The sequence below is a fragment of the Phyllostomus discolor genome, chromosome 4 (assembly GCF_004126475.2).
Source record: "Phyllostomus discolor isolate MPI-MPIP mPhyDis1 chromosome 4, mPhyDis1.pri.v3, whole genome shotgun sequence".
NCBI classification, from domain to species: domain Eukaryota; kingdom Metazoa; phylum Chordata; class Mammalia; order Chiroptera; family Phyllostomidae; genus Phyllostomus; species Phyllostomus discolor.
The window spans coordinates 189,784,831-189,802,060 of NC_040906.2; the positions used below are offsets into that span (position 1 = coordinate 189,784,831).

A 17,230-nucleotide genomic window follows, 5' to 3' on the forward strand; every position below is an offset into this window, starting at 1 on the left:
CATGCCTCCTGTAAACTTCCAGAAGCCGTATTACTAATGCCTTGCGCTGGGGCAGTGGTCAACAGCGTGTCTGCTTGGTTTACCTTTAGTTTTCAATACTCGTTCTCAAAATAAGCTTACTGCAACTATTTTTGAAAGTAGGAAAGAGAAAAGCAGCCTCCTGGTAAATAGGAGATGAAGTCAGGGGTCATGAGAAAGGGGGAGAAGAGAAAGTGGCCCTCGACTACCTAAGCATTGACTGTTTGTCACCAAAGTTTCAGAAATAGCCACTGTACAACTTAACGGCGCATGTCTAGTGTCTGTAGCATGCCCTGCCCTCTGCCCACTGGCGCAGCCTTTGTGCTCGTGCTGAGGAAGTCCTGCCGGTTGTTTCCGCTGGGCACAGGTGGGACTCCTCACCCTCCTCCGGCAGCCAGAACTGAAGGCGTATCAGGGACAGCATGCAACAGGGAACCAGTGTACCCCCGGACTTCCCATCTCAGGGTGCTACAGTTCTGGGGTAGGGTGGCCAGAGAGAACGTAGAACCAGTTAAATTTGAATTTCAAATCAATAAGGAATAATTTTTCAGTAAAGGTATACTCAAAGTATTCTATGAGACATACTTTTACTAAATCAATTTGTTGTTTGTTTACCTGAAATGAAAGGTTAACTGGGCATTTTATATTTTTATTTGCAAAATTTGGCAATATTTTAATGAAATTTTAGTCAGGTCGGGGCAGCTTGGGGACCAACCTTCAGAAGCCACCAGAGACTAGCATCCTGGGCTGTGGATCACAGTCTGACGATCAGTGTGGCCGCATGGCAGTGGCAGCCCTTTGTTCAGAGCCATCTCCTCCGCCGGCCTGACTGGTGGGTAAGCCAGGTATGTACTTGTAACAATGACCTTACTGGCTAATGAAGAGGAAAGCCCTGGGAAGCCCCTTTGTGCTTCAGAGCCGTCGTTATTCCTGGCACCTCACAGAGTCTGAGGCAGATGGACACACATGGCGTGAGTCCTGATGTGCGTCTCCGAGACCCTGTCTTAAAGAGGCGTGCGTTCCTTCTGTGAACAGGGCTGTCACACTTTCTTCAGCTCACAATTATTTTACTCCTCCCGTGCTGAACTGTCCGTGATAAACCCTTGCCACGTCAAGCTGGGGATATTCGTACATGATATCCTATCCTCATATTTGTGGGCAATTTTTAATTATCAGTGGGAATTAGCATCGGGAACAACTAGGTCCATATTACTATAAATATTGATTAAAGTTGATAGCCCTCTTGATGTTCAATTGGAAAGCCAATGATATTGTATATTTTTCATGCTCACCTCCAATTCCTAGGATACATGAGGGCCTTCCATTTTGTACCATATTTATTGGATAGGGCTGGAACATCACATGCTTATGTTTAGACTTGACAGACCTATTGTCCTTTCTTGAAATTTATATGTTGTTGTTGTGGTTATTGCCTTTACAGTTTAGACTTTGCTTTTTGAAGATCAAACCATATGTCGGAGTTTCTCAGCCTTAGCACTATGGACATTTGGGACACATGATTTGTTGTTGTGGGGCTGTCCTGTGTATTGAGAGCTGTTTAGCAGCAGTCCTGACCCCTACCCACTAGAAGCTGGTAGATGTGTCTCCCAATTGTGACATCCAATTGTGACATCCAAAATATCTCCAGACAGATTCTGCCTGTTGTCTTGTGGTAGCAAAACCGCCCTCTTTGGAGGAACAGTGCTCCATCTGATTTATCTGAGCGTCAGGAGGAGGAGACTGTATGTGTATCTCATAAGTTGGAAGAGAGAGAATCTGTGCTTGCTCATCAACCATTTAATGTTGTAGTTTACACAAGATCACACACATCTGAAATTGAGCTAGGTCTGTCTTGCTTTACTTAACTAAAAACCCTCAACTCTCTGATAATTTCTTATTTTAGAGTGTGGCTAATTTTGTGTAATTACTTCAGACTTCTGTGAATGCATATGGGGTTTCTTAATGAATGAAAACAAACATATTGCATTTGAGTCAACTTCAGGCAGATGCTGGCTTTGTGATTTAATAATGCACTTAGACACAGTTCTGTACCATTGTAAAAGGCATATAGGGTTTTTCTCTACAAGTTCTCTTGCTCTCTCTTTTATACTAGTGACTTAAAGAAGCAACATTAGTCCCAGGAACTAAATTAGAATAGTATTAGTGATGTTGTTGTAACTACATTAAAATTGAGGACATTTGCAAAAAATATTTCTCCTAGCTCATTTCTTAATTTAGTCATGAGGTGTCCTTATTTATTAATGAACTTATCCTTATTTATTAATGAATACTATAGTAGGTAATATTGCAAAACTCTGAATATATAAGGATGAGTGAGCTGGAGAGGCAGTCTGATTCACAGCTTTGAATTTGATGATTTATTCTGTGCTAACACATATTTCAGATGGTTTCTATATTAATATTCAAATCAGTGAGCAGGGAAATAGGTTTTCATCTCCACGTAAAAGACTGAAATTTCTCATAACATTTTCTTTCTGAAAAGGACATGAAACGGGTTTTTTTTTTTGGTGAATTTTTTATTATTCGTTTTTTTAAATAGAATGATCTTTGGGGCTTTAAAGTTTGTTATTAGGCATGATACACATGTCAAAGTTTAGTAAGTAAGGCTTGAACTCAGTAGGATCCTTGGAAAAAACTTCTGTGGGATGACTGCCTGGGTAGGTGGGTGAGTAGGTAGGTGCAGGGAGCGCCCTGAGACCAGGGTGAGCAGGGTGGAGAAGTAATTCTTTTTCCATGTATTGGCTGTGGGGCTGCCATCCCATAAGGGCTCCCTGAGTGAGTCTAGAGTGATGCCCAGTCCAGCCAACTAGGGCGCATGGTGTTAGAAACTAAACGTGAATGGCCTTAGTATGAATAGGTACATTGAAGGGGCAATGGGGAAACGATATGGAAAATATTCAAAAGAGCAGGATGGACAGATGAGAAGGGGAGCCATATACTTTTGAAAAATATTATTTTTGACACCTATTTTATGGCATTGAAATTGTTCATAGAGAGTTAATGGCCCAAGTTCAATAAGTTACAATATACTTGATACACTGATACTTGCTTTATAAATTTCTACCATTCTTTTGGAAAGCAATATGGCCATAAAAATAGGCATTCATAATGTTTGGTCTAGTAATTCCAATTCTGGAACTTTCCCCTAATATCATAAAAAAGAGAGAGCGGGGACAAATCAAATGGCTGATGATGTTCACTGCAGCCAACAGTGGAAGGAATCTTAAGTGTCCCCAAATTAGAGAACCAGTAGATACAGCCACTTAATGGGAAACGACCACCCTTTTACAAAATATTATGATGACTTATAAACTAGGTTGGAAAATACCTGTGCTGTGAGCCAAAATACCAGAGTCCAAATTACAGCTGACCCTTGAACAACATGGATTTGAATTGGGTGGTTCCACTTATACACATATTTTTTCCAATACATATGTATAGTTTCTGTAAATGTATTTTCTTACCCTTATGAGTTTTTAATAACATTTTTCTCCAGTTTATACTATTGTAAGAATACAGTACTATACACACACACTTACATGCATATGTATATAACACATCAAAATATGTGTTAATTGACTATTGGTTATTGTTAAGGCTTCTAGTCCACAGTAGGCTGTTAGCAGTTAAGTCTTTGGCAAGTAAGTTGTATTCAGATTTTTAACTGCAAAGGAGGTCGGGGCCCTAAACCCTGTGTTGTTCTAGGGTCAGCTGTGTATGTACTTCATGATGATAATTATAATACATGTATTGCTGCATATATAGCAGAACTGAAAGGAAGATGGACAAATTAAAGATTGTGTTTTAGATTATGGGATTAGAGAAATTTTTCCTTGCATCACGTTTTCAGCATTTTTCTTATATTATTGTAATGTGGTTAATATAATAAAAAATAACTAAAAAGTATTATTGCCAGAGTTAGGCGATCAGATGGTCACTGGGGGTTTCCAAATTTCTGTGGGTCTACCGAATAGATGGTTTAGTACAGCAGGATGCGTCGAGACGAGTGAAAGAAAAGAAAAAACAGATTATAAGACTGAAGTTAGAGTGAGAGGGAAGGAAAACCGGTCACTCACTAAATTCTACTCCATCTGCAGGGATAAGATGTAACTGGGGACCTGAGGGGTTTGTGGGCCTGAAGCTTATTCAGTTTTGGAGGCCCTCTTTTTAAAATCAAAAAATAAATAACAAGCAACAAAATTAAGCAAAGAGCAGTATACCCAGGGCTTCTGAGAGGCCCATGGCGGCGAGAGGCCCTGACTCTACTTCCTCTCCTTTGGCTTCCAGGTAAATCTGCTCATGGGCGCAGGCCAACCTGCCGCCTGCAGGGCTTGGTCAGCTGCGTGTGGACATAAGTTTCATTCTGCCACTGCTTCTCTAAAAGAAGTAAGTTAATTTTTTTAAGAAGATAAGCAGAAATCAGGGAGAAACACAGTGCCTCGCTTCACTTGAGAGGATGCCACCTCTCAGCGGTGGGCTTCACACACCCCAGGGCAATATACAGACTTCTGACATCACTCCTTTAGCAAGTGTTTGTGAGGGTTCATTGAAACCAGACGTGCTGGCTTCGCCTAATGCTCCCTTTCTTCCAGCCTGCCCATTGGTGAGGACACAACACACACCATGCGTTCTCTGTGCCTGGGAGTGGCTTCCCTTCCTCCCAGCAGCCCTGACTTATTGGGAGGCAAGGCTGAGTGGGGAAGGCCCAGACCTGGGCACATGCAGTCCACATCAAACACTTTGCCATGTGGGGGAGAGGAAGAGGCATAGATTAAAGAGAATAAATGAATGAATAACTATCTAACTAAAAGTCATCAAGACCCAATGAGATTGTGTCACAAACGGAGGGAGTAAGATTAACTCAACCCTTTGCCTTCCTGAGGGGACCCCTCCAAAACCTGGGCACACCATGGAGTGAAAGTTTATGTTCGGTGTATATCTGTTCTATTGCAAAGCAAAAAGAACTTAAAAATATCCAGAATTTTCAATTATGTATAATTCTCTCTTCTGTCTGCCAAATTATACCCATACTTGAAGGTGGAGGAGATGCCAACACTATCCTCTTACTCCTTTCTGCTGTTATTCAGTTCTTCTGTTTCTTTTTCCTTTAAAAACATTCCACTTTTATGAATTCTAGCTTTGGCTCGTCTGAACTAACTGGTCGTGATCTATAATGAAGTACCCAAAAAACAAAGAGCTTCCTTTCTCAGTTCTACCCAGAGCCTGAACCTTTCTGACAAAAAGAAGGAATCAAAGATCTTACCAATTCAGCATACTTCTTGAATAAAAAATCAAGCTTTTCTTCAGGTGTTTGCAACTTGTTCAGATTTTGCATTAGCAGGTTGGCTTCCTTGCCTTAAAAGAAAACAAAAACTGTGAAGACATTTTTAAAAGAAAGTGTTGAACTTGAAGTCAGATGATACACGCTGGAATCTCTCAGATTGTCCATTGGCTAGTTACTACCCACCCCTGACTAAGCCACTTAACCTATCTGAGCCTCAGATATAATTTTCTTTTCCTATAAGAAGTTATGGCACCTGCCTTACAGAGTAAGTGGGGGGTTCGTTGAGAAGTTTGTGAAAGTATGTGGTACAGTCTCAGGCTTATGGTAGTTTCTCAATATAGCAGTAGTTCCCAAGAATCCATTCTTGTTACCCCCCTCCCCATAGTCTAAATATTCAAAAGAATTTTAAATACTTTGAAAATATTCAAAGGAATAAAAAACACTGACTTTATGAAAGAATAAATCAACCATTTCCCCATGTTAATTAATTTTTTTAAAATAGCAAAGCAGTCCATCAAAATTTCTGACCACTATGAAACAGCCACCATTGATTGATACATGGAGTTGCTTTAATTCCAGCCCGAAGCAGAGAAACTTGGCAGTTTGGTTTGTCCTTTTTATTTTAGAAAAAAATTTTTTTGGTGTTGCTGTTCTTTTACTACCTCTTTCTCTCTTTTTGGGGGAACTCAGTTCTCTTGTTTCTGTGCATAAGCCCATTCCGTGAGTTTTAGGTGGAAAAAGCTCCGATCATATATCCTACCAAGCAGAGAATAAAATCAATAGAGAAAATGGACCCACGGCCTGCAGGGTCTTGTCCAGGCCTTTGTGTGTCTCTGTGGTTACAAGTTTGGCCTTCCTGGGCCTCCCCTTCTCCCGCCCAGGCCTTAATCTCTGTTGGCAGTTTCATTTCTGTTCCCAGTTGGAGTTTATGCTACGTTTAAGAACTCATCTGTTCATGATTATTTGATGGTAAGCCTCGGATTCTTTCTTTTCCCCCCCTCATTGTTCTTCCTTTTGTCTTCTTCAGCTCCAAGTGCTCAGTTTGCCTTTCTGTGGTGCCCGGAAATCTTGTCTTTAAGTGGCCATTGGGCTGAGTGCTGGGAGGGAGGGTAGGGACCCTCAGGCCTATCGGTACCACTGAGCCTGTCTTTTCAAAAGTCGGATCAGGGTGGATCAGACTGACGACCACTCTGTCTAATCAGAGTGGGGAGGTCAAACTGCACAGTAGGGCCCACGTTTCCTGGCATAAATCTGCGTAAGGATATTAACAACTTAGACAACCTTTCCTTCAAGAACAGGCATTTCCTGTTTGTTGGGATTTTTGCTTTCATCTTGGATAGGCAGATAAATTGTGGAATTAGGATCGCTAGATAAAATATAGCACATGGGATATAGTCGTTGTGAAAAATTTTACATATTGTTTATCTTAAATTAAGAATTTCCTGGGTATCCTTTGTTTTTATTTGCTAAATCTGGTGACTCCAATGGCTTCAAAACACTTTAGATCTAGAGAGAACTTCAAAGGCGCACAGACAACTGGTTAATTTTACAGATAAGAACCTGAGGCCCAGAGAGTCCAGAGTTACATGATTAGTACTGGCAGAGCCAAGGCTTGAGTCCAAAGTTTGTCTACTTGCTCTAAATCACTTCACTCCCATGTGGAATTTTGATGCCAGGGAAACCGAGAGAAATAAAAAGAAACTGTTTTTTGGAAAAAAAAAATGACCTCATCTCTAACAGCTGGTTTTGTCTATCTTTGCCCAGTTAGTTTGCATTAGAGACACGGCCTAAGACGGAGAAGGTAGGCATGAGAGGTGCCCCACTAGCTCTCCAGTTACGGCCTGGCGTAACATGCTGCCTTTAAACTGATAACCAGTGCTGCTCCACCTCCACCGCGCCTGGGCTTGCGTTATTTCTCTAGCATAGGGATGAATTTGCATGGTGCCGGCCAGGGCATCCCTTCACACTTGTCTTTAGTCTGTGGAAGGTGACCATGTGAAGACCACTGTCCTGTGTTGGTGTCACCTGTTAAAGGTAAGACACTGTACTACTATCAGATTAGATCCAGGATCCAGTGCAGTGTTTGGTCCGTAATAAGTGCTCAGTAAATGTTGGTAATGATGGAACAAAACAGCCAACCAGTATACACTGGCATCATGTCAATCAAATGGAGAGTCTTGAAGACAACTGTGTAATTGGCTGGAGGAAAGATAGGTCTTACTGTCACCTGTGACATTTAGTGTATGCTGTGATACCTCCCAGGATGAACACTGACACGTAAAACCGTTACATGTCTCATTTGTGGGAGATAGAAACACTTGAGTGAGTCCAATGGCTCTCTCTTCTCCCCACATTAAGTATATTTTCTACTTTTTTTCTTTATGAGAAGGGTTTTTTTTTAATCATTGCACTCACTGAGATCTCTTCTCATGTACTGTTATTTTGTATAGAAGATTAACATTCAGAAGCATCAATCTATCCTTCAAAAGTGACTTCTCCCATCAGCAAAAAAATCCAAGAAATTGGAAACTGGCATGTGCAGAATTCATAAATTTGTGACACCAAAGAACTTAGTTTTTAAACTTCCATTGATTTTGCTAGACTGGAGTGGTATGTGGGATTATGACAAAGCAGCAAAATAGAGATGTTTGTTCATCTTCTAAGAAAGGCTGTAGTTATAGGCCATAAAAATAGCGTCATTTGGTGACACTGTTGGACACAAAAGGAAAGATTCCTCTACTCAGGGACAGCTGTTCAGAGGGGGTGATCTGCCTTATTCCCAATGTGTCATTCTAAAGCAACGTGATTGTGAGTTTAGTCATAAAGAAAGCAAGGGGCAGACCTGAAGTCCTCATAGAGCTGGGCAAGGTACATGGTGGCATATGGCCACCACTGCACATGATGCTCAGTTTCGTTGTAAGTCTACATGAAAGTAGACCCACGCATGCAGCAAGAACAACCATGTCACATGGCTGTGGCTATCAGCACTGTTGTAGACGGAAGGAGTATTGTAATGCAAAAGTATTATTTCTACATCAAAGAAACTGAAAACTTTAAAGTGAGACAATGAAATTAGCTATAGACATGTTGACTGGGACTTCTCTTGAACTCTTAGGGTAGTGATGACTATTTATGCAAAGTTTGGTGACAAAGTATGTAGATTTAATGAGTGTTCAAAACTATGCTTTTTTTTTTCAAAATGATCTTTTAGAACTTTGGGGCTAAACTATGGTCTTGGGTATACATATGTATCTGTCTTCTCCCTTCCTGATTTCTAAGAGTGGTGGGAAAAGCTGAAAGCAGGAAAAGACTTTGAATGTTCTTTTCAAATATTAGACCCAGAATTATATTTCAGTATCAACTTTGTTTTCCCTCTAATATAATTTAAAGATAACTAGTATAATACAAATAATTCCTGGGAACCTATTGATATATTTTAAGGGAAATACGTATGTAGATAGGAAGGACAGTGGAGTAAAATTAACAATGGGCTCCAGCTGGGGGCCCTGGGACCGACTGCAGAGTTAATCCCAGTTGAGTGACATCTTATACCAATTCTTAAACTTACTGGATCTCAGTTTCCTGTGTATGAAATGAGTGGGTTGGCTAAATGGATTCTGAGTTCAGCCTCTAAGATTTTGATTCCTGAAATAGCTTTAACTGCTTTTAGCTTGGTTTCGATAAAAACAACAAAAAACAACATTGTTTGGCTGGCATATATGTTTACCTCAAATGTGTTGGTCCACTTTTAAAATTTATAAAGATTCTCTCACCTCTCACTGTCACCTCTCTTAGTCATGGTTTTTGTTTGCTTTGACTGGTTTTATTAACTGTATCAGTTTTGAAAATACTGCCTTCCCTGTATTTTCTAGTCACATAGTTTTCCGTTCAGCTGACATTTTATTTCTCTTGTATTTTAGTGGCCGTATTATATGTAATTGGAACTTTGGCTTCTTACTCATTTGGACAGTGGACCTGGACTTCTTATTAGGTTGGTTGACGATGTGTTTAAACTACTAGTAATTTCTTGGCTGTAACTATAAAGAAAAATTTCTTAAAAAGAAAAAAAATCTTTAAGAGTCATATTGGGGAGATGATTCCAGGAAAAATAAAATAAAGCCAAGCTTATAATAAAAAAGACACACATTAGAAAAAGCAATAAAAAATGAATATATCCTTTCCCAATTCAGCTCAGAAGGGAGTACAAATTATTTTGCTTGAGACATATTTTTCTCTCTCCTTCCACCTACTTCTCTAAACCCTCCCTCCTTTCAGGATCTGGCCCATGTTTTAGCATCACTATGAGTCTACTCATGAACTTTTTAGTTTTGGCTGATGCTTCTTCTCCGTCAATGGATCTGGTCTCCTACCATCTCTTCCAGAAAAACCAGCACTTGTTTCAAAGCAGCAGTTTATGTCCCTCTCACAGTGAAAGCAGAAATCAAGCTAAAATGGATGAACCAGACCATCCAGGAAAGGGACCATTCTAAGGCAAAGTTAAGTAAATGGTTGAAGACATTTCAGAATCCCAGTGCCCTAGTCAAGGTACCCTTCAAAAGGTAGAACTGAAAAATGAAACACATTAAGTGAGCTAAATAAATAACTTCTCAACTAATGTACCAATTATTTTTGTATTTGTATATATATTTGGTTCTGCAATATTAATGACTTCAGGTTTTCCCCTTGCTTTCATTATGACTAATCTTACAGCATATCAACTAGCTGAATAACATTTTTTTTTTCACTCTTTAAAACTCAAAACCCTCTAGGCTTCGCCCTGACTAGTATAGCTCAGTCAGTTGGAATGTCTTGCTATAAAACAAAAGGTCATAGGTTTGATTCCCAGTCATGGAACAAGCCCAGTTGGGACACAAGCAAGAGGCAGCTAATCGATGTCTCTCTCTCACATCGATGTTTCTCTCCCCCTCTTCCTCCCTTTCCCTCTCTCTAGAATCAATCAAAGGAAAAAAAATTAAAAAAAAAAAAAAAACCCAACTCTCTAGGCTTCAGTTTCCCTGTCTGTAATAAGTGGTTTGACTAAACGGATCCTGAGCTCAGAATGGACCTGTGGATTAGCTATGCCTTTCTCTTGGGTTTGTGCTTCAAACTGATTTCCTACTCAATCAGTTATCAACCTAAACATCAGAAAGCATATTATGTTTTATCAGTTTTGTGCTTATTATGATGTGGATCCTGTGCAGCCCAGGTAATGTTAGCAGAGAAATGATTAGCAAATCACTTGTGAGCCTGGAGGTTGGAGTGAGGGAAGCAAGGGGGCACTTGAGATGTTAACAGGACATGTCTCAGTGCTCTCCAGCAGGGACTCTGTTCTTGTTCCTCTCATTTCAGACGCCAGGGAGGAAGTGCCCACCAAAGAGATGGTGACTCTGCACACGGAAGGGACAGTGTGTTGGTCGTGGGAGGATTTGCAGCCCCTACAGGAAGCATAAGTCCTGGGTGCCTGGGCTGCAGACACATTTTCTAAATATGCAGAGGTGTTCTATAAAAGAAGGCTATTTTGGTCCAGTAAGTTTAGGAAATGTTGTAAACTGTGCCTATCACTATTGGAGATCTTTGTTGTTATATATTAAAGGTCAGAGAATTCTGGCAGTAGGATAATTGTAACTTGGTCTGAAATATCCAATATCCCAAAGTTGGAAAGTTTTGGGTTAGAGAGTCAGAACATTTCAGCATCTTAAAAATACCAACAAAGTGAAAAATTTCTGATAAACATGCAATAACTAAAAACTCATCTGTGATCAAATACATGAGTGAAATCTAAGAATATGTCTTTGGGTATGGGTAGAATGACTTAATAAAATTCTGTGGAAGGCCCAGGTAGATTTTAAAAGACAATCACAGCTGGCACTTTCTATTTTCTGCTAAAGGTAGAGGAAACACTTTTAGAAGCGCTAGGACCGTTGCTTCTATAGTCTGTGTCAAAATTACCCAGGCTGCCTTGGCCCTAATCCAGACCTACCAGTGCTGAATCTCTGTGCTAAGAAGCAGCATTTTTGACAAATTGTGTATTTGATTCCAATGCTTAGCTGGCAAGTAATAGTGCCGGGCCATTTAATTGAAAAATGGCCAAGAAGCCTATTAAAATCACTTGTAGACAACTGAAATGATATTTAAAAGGGTGGATAGATATTTAGATTAGCCCTAAATGTTGTTTTAACTCCTATTGTAGCTGGAACAGCACAGTGGTTAGAAGAGCATGGGATGGTGGTCAGAGAGATGGCCCGGGAGGGTCAGCAGCATGGGCATGAATCACTAGAGTGCAGTCCGACCCACAGACATTGGTTCTGACCAAACACAGACCATTAAAATTCAGTAATTTGTGGGTAGTGGCAGAATTAGAGTTGTGGAATTTTTTTCTTAAATTTTAAAAACTACTTGGTGATTAAGAGGTTCATGCAGATCTTGAAATAATTCATAAACAGAATAGAAACCAAACTTGGCCATCTTGAACTTTACTTCTACTTTCCTCACATCCATCCTCTCCATACAACTCATACAAATTCCTGTGCAGATGTGCTTTTGGAGTGATAAAGCGAAAGAACTTCCTTGGTTGGAAACGCTTGAAATCATTCACTTCTGCATGTGATTTTTGTATTGCCTTTGGGAAGTTTTTGTTAAGGGACTCTTTTGAGGTACCTTGGAATGGGAAGGAAAAACAGCTCTGTGACACAGATCAACTTTACTCTCCTTCCGAAAGTGCTAAAACACTAGAGCAATTCCAATCTTGCATGCTGCAACTAGATATTATTTGAGTTAATCTTTTGCTGGGTGGGTCGAGTAGGCTGTTTGAATGTGTCTTTTAGCCCTTTTTGAAAGCATTGCCAGCAGTGAATGGATTTTAAGCATCATTGTGATGTCCTGTGCCAGCACAGACATACTTTTGAGTGTACAGATAATCTGGTCCTAGAGTCTGAACCCAGTTCTGATTCTAACACTCACTATCTTTCACTCTGCTTTGTTGTCTTCAGAAATGAGGAAGATGTGACCACTGCCCTTGATCGATTCTCCATCCAGCTTGGGAGGCAGACATGTAAACAAATGTTCGCCGCAGGAAACTTAATAAAAAACTAAGGAAGGTGATGCAGACTCTACCTGGGCATGTCAGGGAATGAATCACGTAGGAGGTGATATTGGTGGTGAGTGTTTCGGTGAAATTCACCAAGGAACACAGGCAGAGGGGCATTCATATGCAAAGTAACACAGTTTCATTCCTAACTAAAACAATAATTCTCTCACCTTTCTTTCACAGCCATTTTTGGTGTCCCTCATGTCACTCTTAACAATTTTGCTGTACCTGTTCTAGCACTTCGCTTATATAATAATCAGTTTACATGTCGACTTTTCTCTATATACTGAGAGCTCCTTGACTAAAAGGCCATGACCACTTACTTATCTTTGTGCACTTAGCACAGGGCCTCATAAGGATGAGGTATTAATAAGTATTTGCTGAACCAATGGAATAATGAGAGTAAGAATATTTTCTGCAATTGTTGACATTCTGAAACTGACACATTTCTAAAGAGCTTTGTTAAATAAAAAATAGTTCATACAGTAATGGGACCTACTGCCAAGTGATCCAACTGAAAATCATTTCACATGTACAAAACAATTCCAACATTCACATTTTGCTTAAATCCAAATTCCACTAGCTTTGCTTTAAATAATTTTCCTTTTATTCAGCCATTTATCTTTGCAACAAATATTTACCAAGCACCTACCATGTGCCATCTGTTGTCCTACACACTAGGTCTCTGATGATGCCCAATATATACACAGTCCCTGCCCTTGAAAAAAGAGCTAGTGGGGAAGATACCTATTAACCAAGTAACCACAAAATAAATGCACACTCTTAAATGCTGACATACGCTAGGAAGGAAAGATACATAGTACCAACAGAAACAGAAAGCAGTAAGACTTCATCTATAGTTGGGCTAAGAAAAGGCCATTTGAGTGGTGAGCTAACTGGTGAGATGAGCAATCAAATGTCTGAACTGGGGGAATGGGCAGGCACATCGAGGCAGAGAAAATAGGATGTATGCTGGCCCTGTGGCGGGTTTAAAGAACTGAAAGAGAGCAGAATGACTAGTTATTAGGCAGCAGCAGCAGCGGTGGTGGTGACAGGGACAGAGTGTTCAGGAGGGGGATGTTGTGGGGTAGAGTGGTGTGAGATAAAGCTAGAAAGAATGGTTTGGGTCAGACCATTAGTAGCACCTGAAAGACTGTTGAGAATTGTGGTCTTTGTTCTAAGAACAATGGGAAGCCACTGAGGGCAGAGGGGAAGTGGGTAACCTGTGGAAAGTTCACTGTAGCTCTGCTGGGGGAAAGCAGCTGGGGACAAGTACAGCAAGAGCGTGTAGGGAAACCCTGAAGGAAGCTGTTGTAGTAATCCAAATATGAGGTGTGTCTTTTAGTAAAGGTTAGAGAAAGATCCCTTTTTTTTTAACGAATTCAAAGAAAAATCATAATATAGAATATAACTACTTGCCTAATCCTTTTAGGATTTTCTTTTCCAATTTTTGCTCTTTATTGCTGACAGGCTCTTTGGCTGTGGGTGGCTCTCCAGAAGTGATGGATTCTCTCTCAGCCTCTTCAGTGGCTTCCTCACAGTCCCCGTCCTCATGGTCAGTGGGTTCTGTGTTCTCAGGCTGCTCCTTGGCCTTGGTGGAGCTCTCTCTGCCTGTGGCATGGGCAGCAGACCCGTACGTGTTAATGATGTCTTCCAGCTGTCTATTCAACTCTTCAGAGATGTCATGACCCCCTGATTCAGGTTTCGCCTCTGCCTCCTTCAATGGTGCTTGGAGTGGAGATAAGGAGTCTTGATGCCCTTGCTGTTCCAGGCCATTTTGACTGGGTGATGATGAGCTGTCCCCCGGAGGTGTTGACTGTGGTTCTCCCGAGAGCTGTACGGAGTGGTTAGCCTCCATGCTGGGTGTGGCACCTAGTGACAAGCATAGCCGGGCTTTCTGTAGTTAACCCAGTTACATGTAAATGATAAGGATATCCCCAAATGAGCACCTGCTAATTACAGTTTCTAACACAGAGGGAATGTACTTTCACAAACCATCAATATTGCATGGGGTAGGTAGGAATAGTGGGAAGCCGTTTTTCCAAATCAGGTCATGCTATTAGCAGATACTTGGTTTTGGTCTTTAAATTCCAGTAATATCTCCTATTATTGATATTAACAGAGTAATTAAAGATGTTCTTTTTACAGCCATATTTATCATTTTGTTTAGAATAGCCAATCTTTATAACCATTCTCTTAAGTAATTCTATGTAGATTTATAATTATTGGAAGTACATGGATGTATACATTTAAAATATATACATTTTAAATGGTATTTTTTCAAAGTTAAAATGTTTAATATTAGAGCCACTGAACTTACTAAAATCCTTCATAACAATAATATTTCTTAACTATTTTAATCTATAAATGAAGATTTGATTAATAAGAGTATATTGATATACATGAATTCTTATACTGGATATAGGACAAAATTTCTTGCTTTTTCTGATACTTTCCTTTTCCCAGAGGATGAAAATGCTTTTCTGAGCTTAAAACCAGCATCGTTTTTGGAATAAGACAGAATATGAGAGAAGGTGTAAATTAAGAAATTCTTTAAATTTCTCTGATGCTTTTTTGTTCTAATATAAAAACTGACTATCTTTTAGGGAATAAGAACAGGTTACAACTTTCTCTTTTCACTCCAGAAGCTCTAGGATAACTTAATCATTTTTAAGAAACGTCAATGTTTAATGAACAGGGTGGAAATTAACTAGAGAGATAACCCAGATATAATCTGGGCTCTTTGGAAACAGGGGGAAAGGGATGAGCCAAGTCACAGATTCCAGGGTTTCTGGCTGTCACCATGGCTAGGCTTGCAGTAAGCAGGTTTGGCTTAGGCCTTTAAGTTATGGTGCATTCTGTTTGTAGATGATATTTAATGGTGAAGCAGCTGAGCATCAGGGTCAAAAAATGACAAGGCCCTCGTCATGCACAGGTTTTGCAGCTGCGGAGACATGACAGCAAAAACAGAAACACACTGCTCTATGCCTGGCCCCTCCTCCCGGTCTCAGGGCAGCAGGTGTCAAATGCTTGAACTCCAGCAAGAAAATTCAATGTACAGACGTCACCACCGACTTGTGGCCCTCACCAAGTACTCATTAACTTAGAAGGAAGTACCCTTTTCTCTCACACTTTTTTTCTATTGAATTTATTGGGATGACCTTGGCTAATAAAATTATATAGATTGCAGGTGTACAATTCTATAATGTGCCATCTGTGTATTGTATTGTGTGTTCACCACCCCAAGTAAAGTCTCCTTCCATCTCCATTTATCCCCCTTCACCTTCTTCTACCTCCTCCCACCCCCTCTTTTGATAATCACCATTCTGTTATCTGTGTCTATGAGGGTTTTTTTGGTTTTGCTTAATCCCTGCACCTTTTCCACCCAGCCCCACAACCCACACTGATTCATTTTATCCACCAACTTTATTATCTAATGATACAGTGAGCAGTCGCCTTGTCTTCAGCACTGAAGTGGTTTTATCCCAGCCACAACTTGTTGGGCACACTTATCTATATATAACTATGCGTCCCCTGAACTTGGAGAAAGACACAGCACCTGCTGTTCAGCCAGAAGCTATTTTAAGTTTTTCTAAAAGGAGCCGTGGCATTTAGCACTTTATCCTTGGAAATCAAGGGAAAAGAGTACTTTTTAATACAAATTGAAAACAGTAAACATTTATTGGCTTAAATGCATATGTGGGTTTTAGAGTGTTAGGAAGCCTTCTTAGAATGTTATAAAACCTGGAGTAAACCAAACTTCTAAGCAATGAATTTAGAACTGTCTCTCCGTAGGAGTGTTAGTGTGGCTAGTCTAAATGCAAGCATTTTGTTTGTATTAGCTTTATTCTTCATTGACTGGAGACAGTAATCATTGATGTTTTTATGTTAATCCCACGGGCAGCCTTTCAACTTCATGCACCATGTTTACTTTAAAATGGAATAACCGAGTCGTTGTAAACCACGGGACGACTGACTCAATTCTTAAAAGTAGCCTCAAGATAAATCAACAAAAGGGAGAAAAAAAAAAAAACAAGAACTGTGACTTTTAAATCCTCTCGTTCTAGATTAATTTTACAGCAAAAAATTATTTCTCAATGTTATCTTCTGTAAACTTTTTTGCCTGCTTTTTCCTCTGCTGGGAGACCATTTTTCCCTTGAACTAGCACTCCCAGCAGATTGTCACACACACACACACACACACAGCCCTTTCTGAGCAACACATTTTAATTATAAATAAAACAATGAAAAGTTCTTCCACAGTGCACTGGCAATCTCAACGCTGCAAGTTTCGAACACTACAAACCGCACCCCACGTCTTCTCACACTGCTTGGGGGAGTGTTTGTCACACTTACCAGAAGGCAAGAAGCTAAGCAGAGAGAGTAAAGGAGAGGCAAAGAGGCAGCAAAAAGCTAGTCAGAACAGCAGCAGCAGCAGCGGGCGAAGGCAGGTGGCTGTGTTCTTACAAGGGAGAGAGAAACTGAATACACACACAGACACACACGGGCACACACACCAGGCAGCAGGAGCGCTGGGAGGGGGAGGGGAGAGGAACACCGTATGACACAGCAAGAGGGAAATGCGCCCCAGCTTCAGTAGTTGTCTCCCGGGGGAAAATCTTACAGAGGAGAAGCAGCTGGTAGATCTTATCAAACTCCAGGTTTTGCCCTTTGAGAAATTTAAATTCTCAGTATATATAGCCCCTTTGCCAGTGCAATTTTTCACCGTTGTTGTTCTTTGAGGCCAAGATCAGTTTTCCTGTTTCTTGGTTTATTTCCAGTGTGGTCTATGATTCATCTCCTTTTTTCTCTTCTTATGC

General features: G+C 40.4%; 1 protein-coding gene across 1 annotated transcript in view; it reads right to left on the reverse strand.

The window, feature by feature from the left end:
• TXLNB (taxilin beta) overlaps positions 1-16,878 on the reverse strand; it is a 42,693-nt gene extending 25,815 nt beyond the window's left edge. Inside the window, exons 1-3 of the mRNA XM_028510623.2 lie at positions 16,767-16,878; positions 13,830-14,282; positions 5,303-5,394 (exon numbers count right to left, since the gene is read on the reverse strand). Coding sequence (XP_028366424.1) covers positions 5,303-5,394; positions 13,830-14,268 — 531 coding nt within the window. The 5' untranslated portion in view covers positions 14,269-14,282; positions 16,767-16,878. The remainder of the gene's footprint in view (positions 1-5,302; positions 5,395-13,829; positions 14,283-16,766) is intronic.
• Between the last annotated feature and the right edge of the window lie 352 nt (positions 16,879-17,230).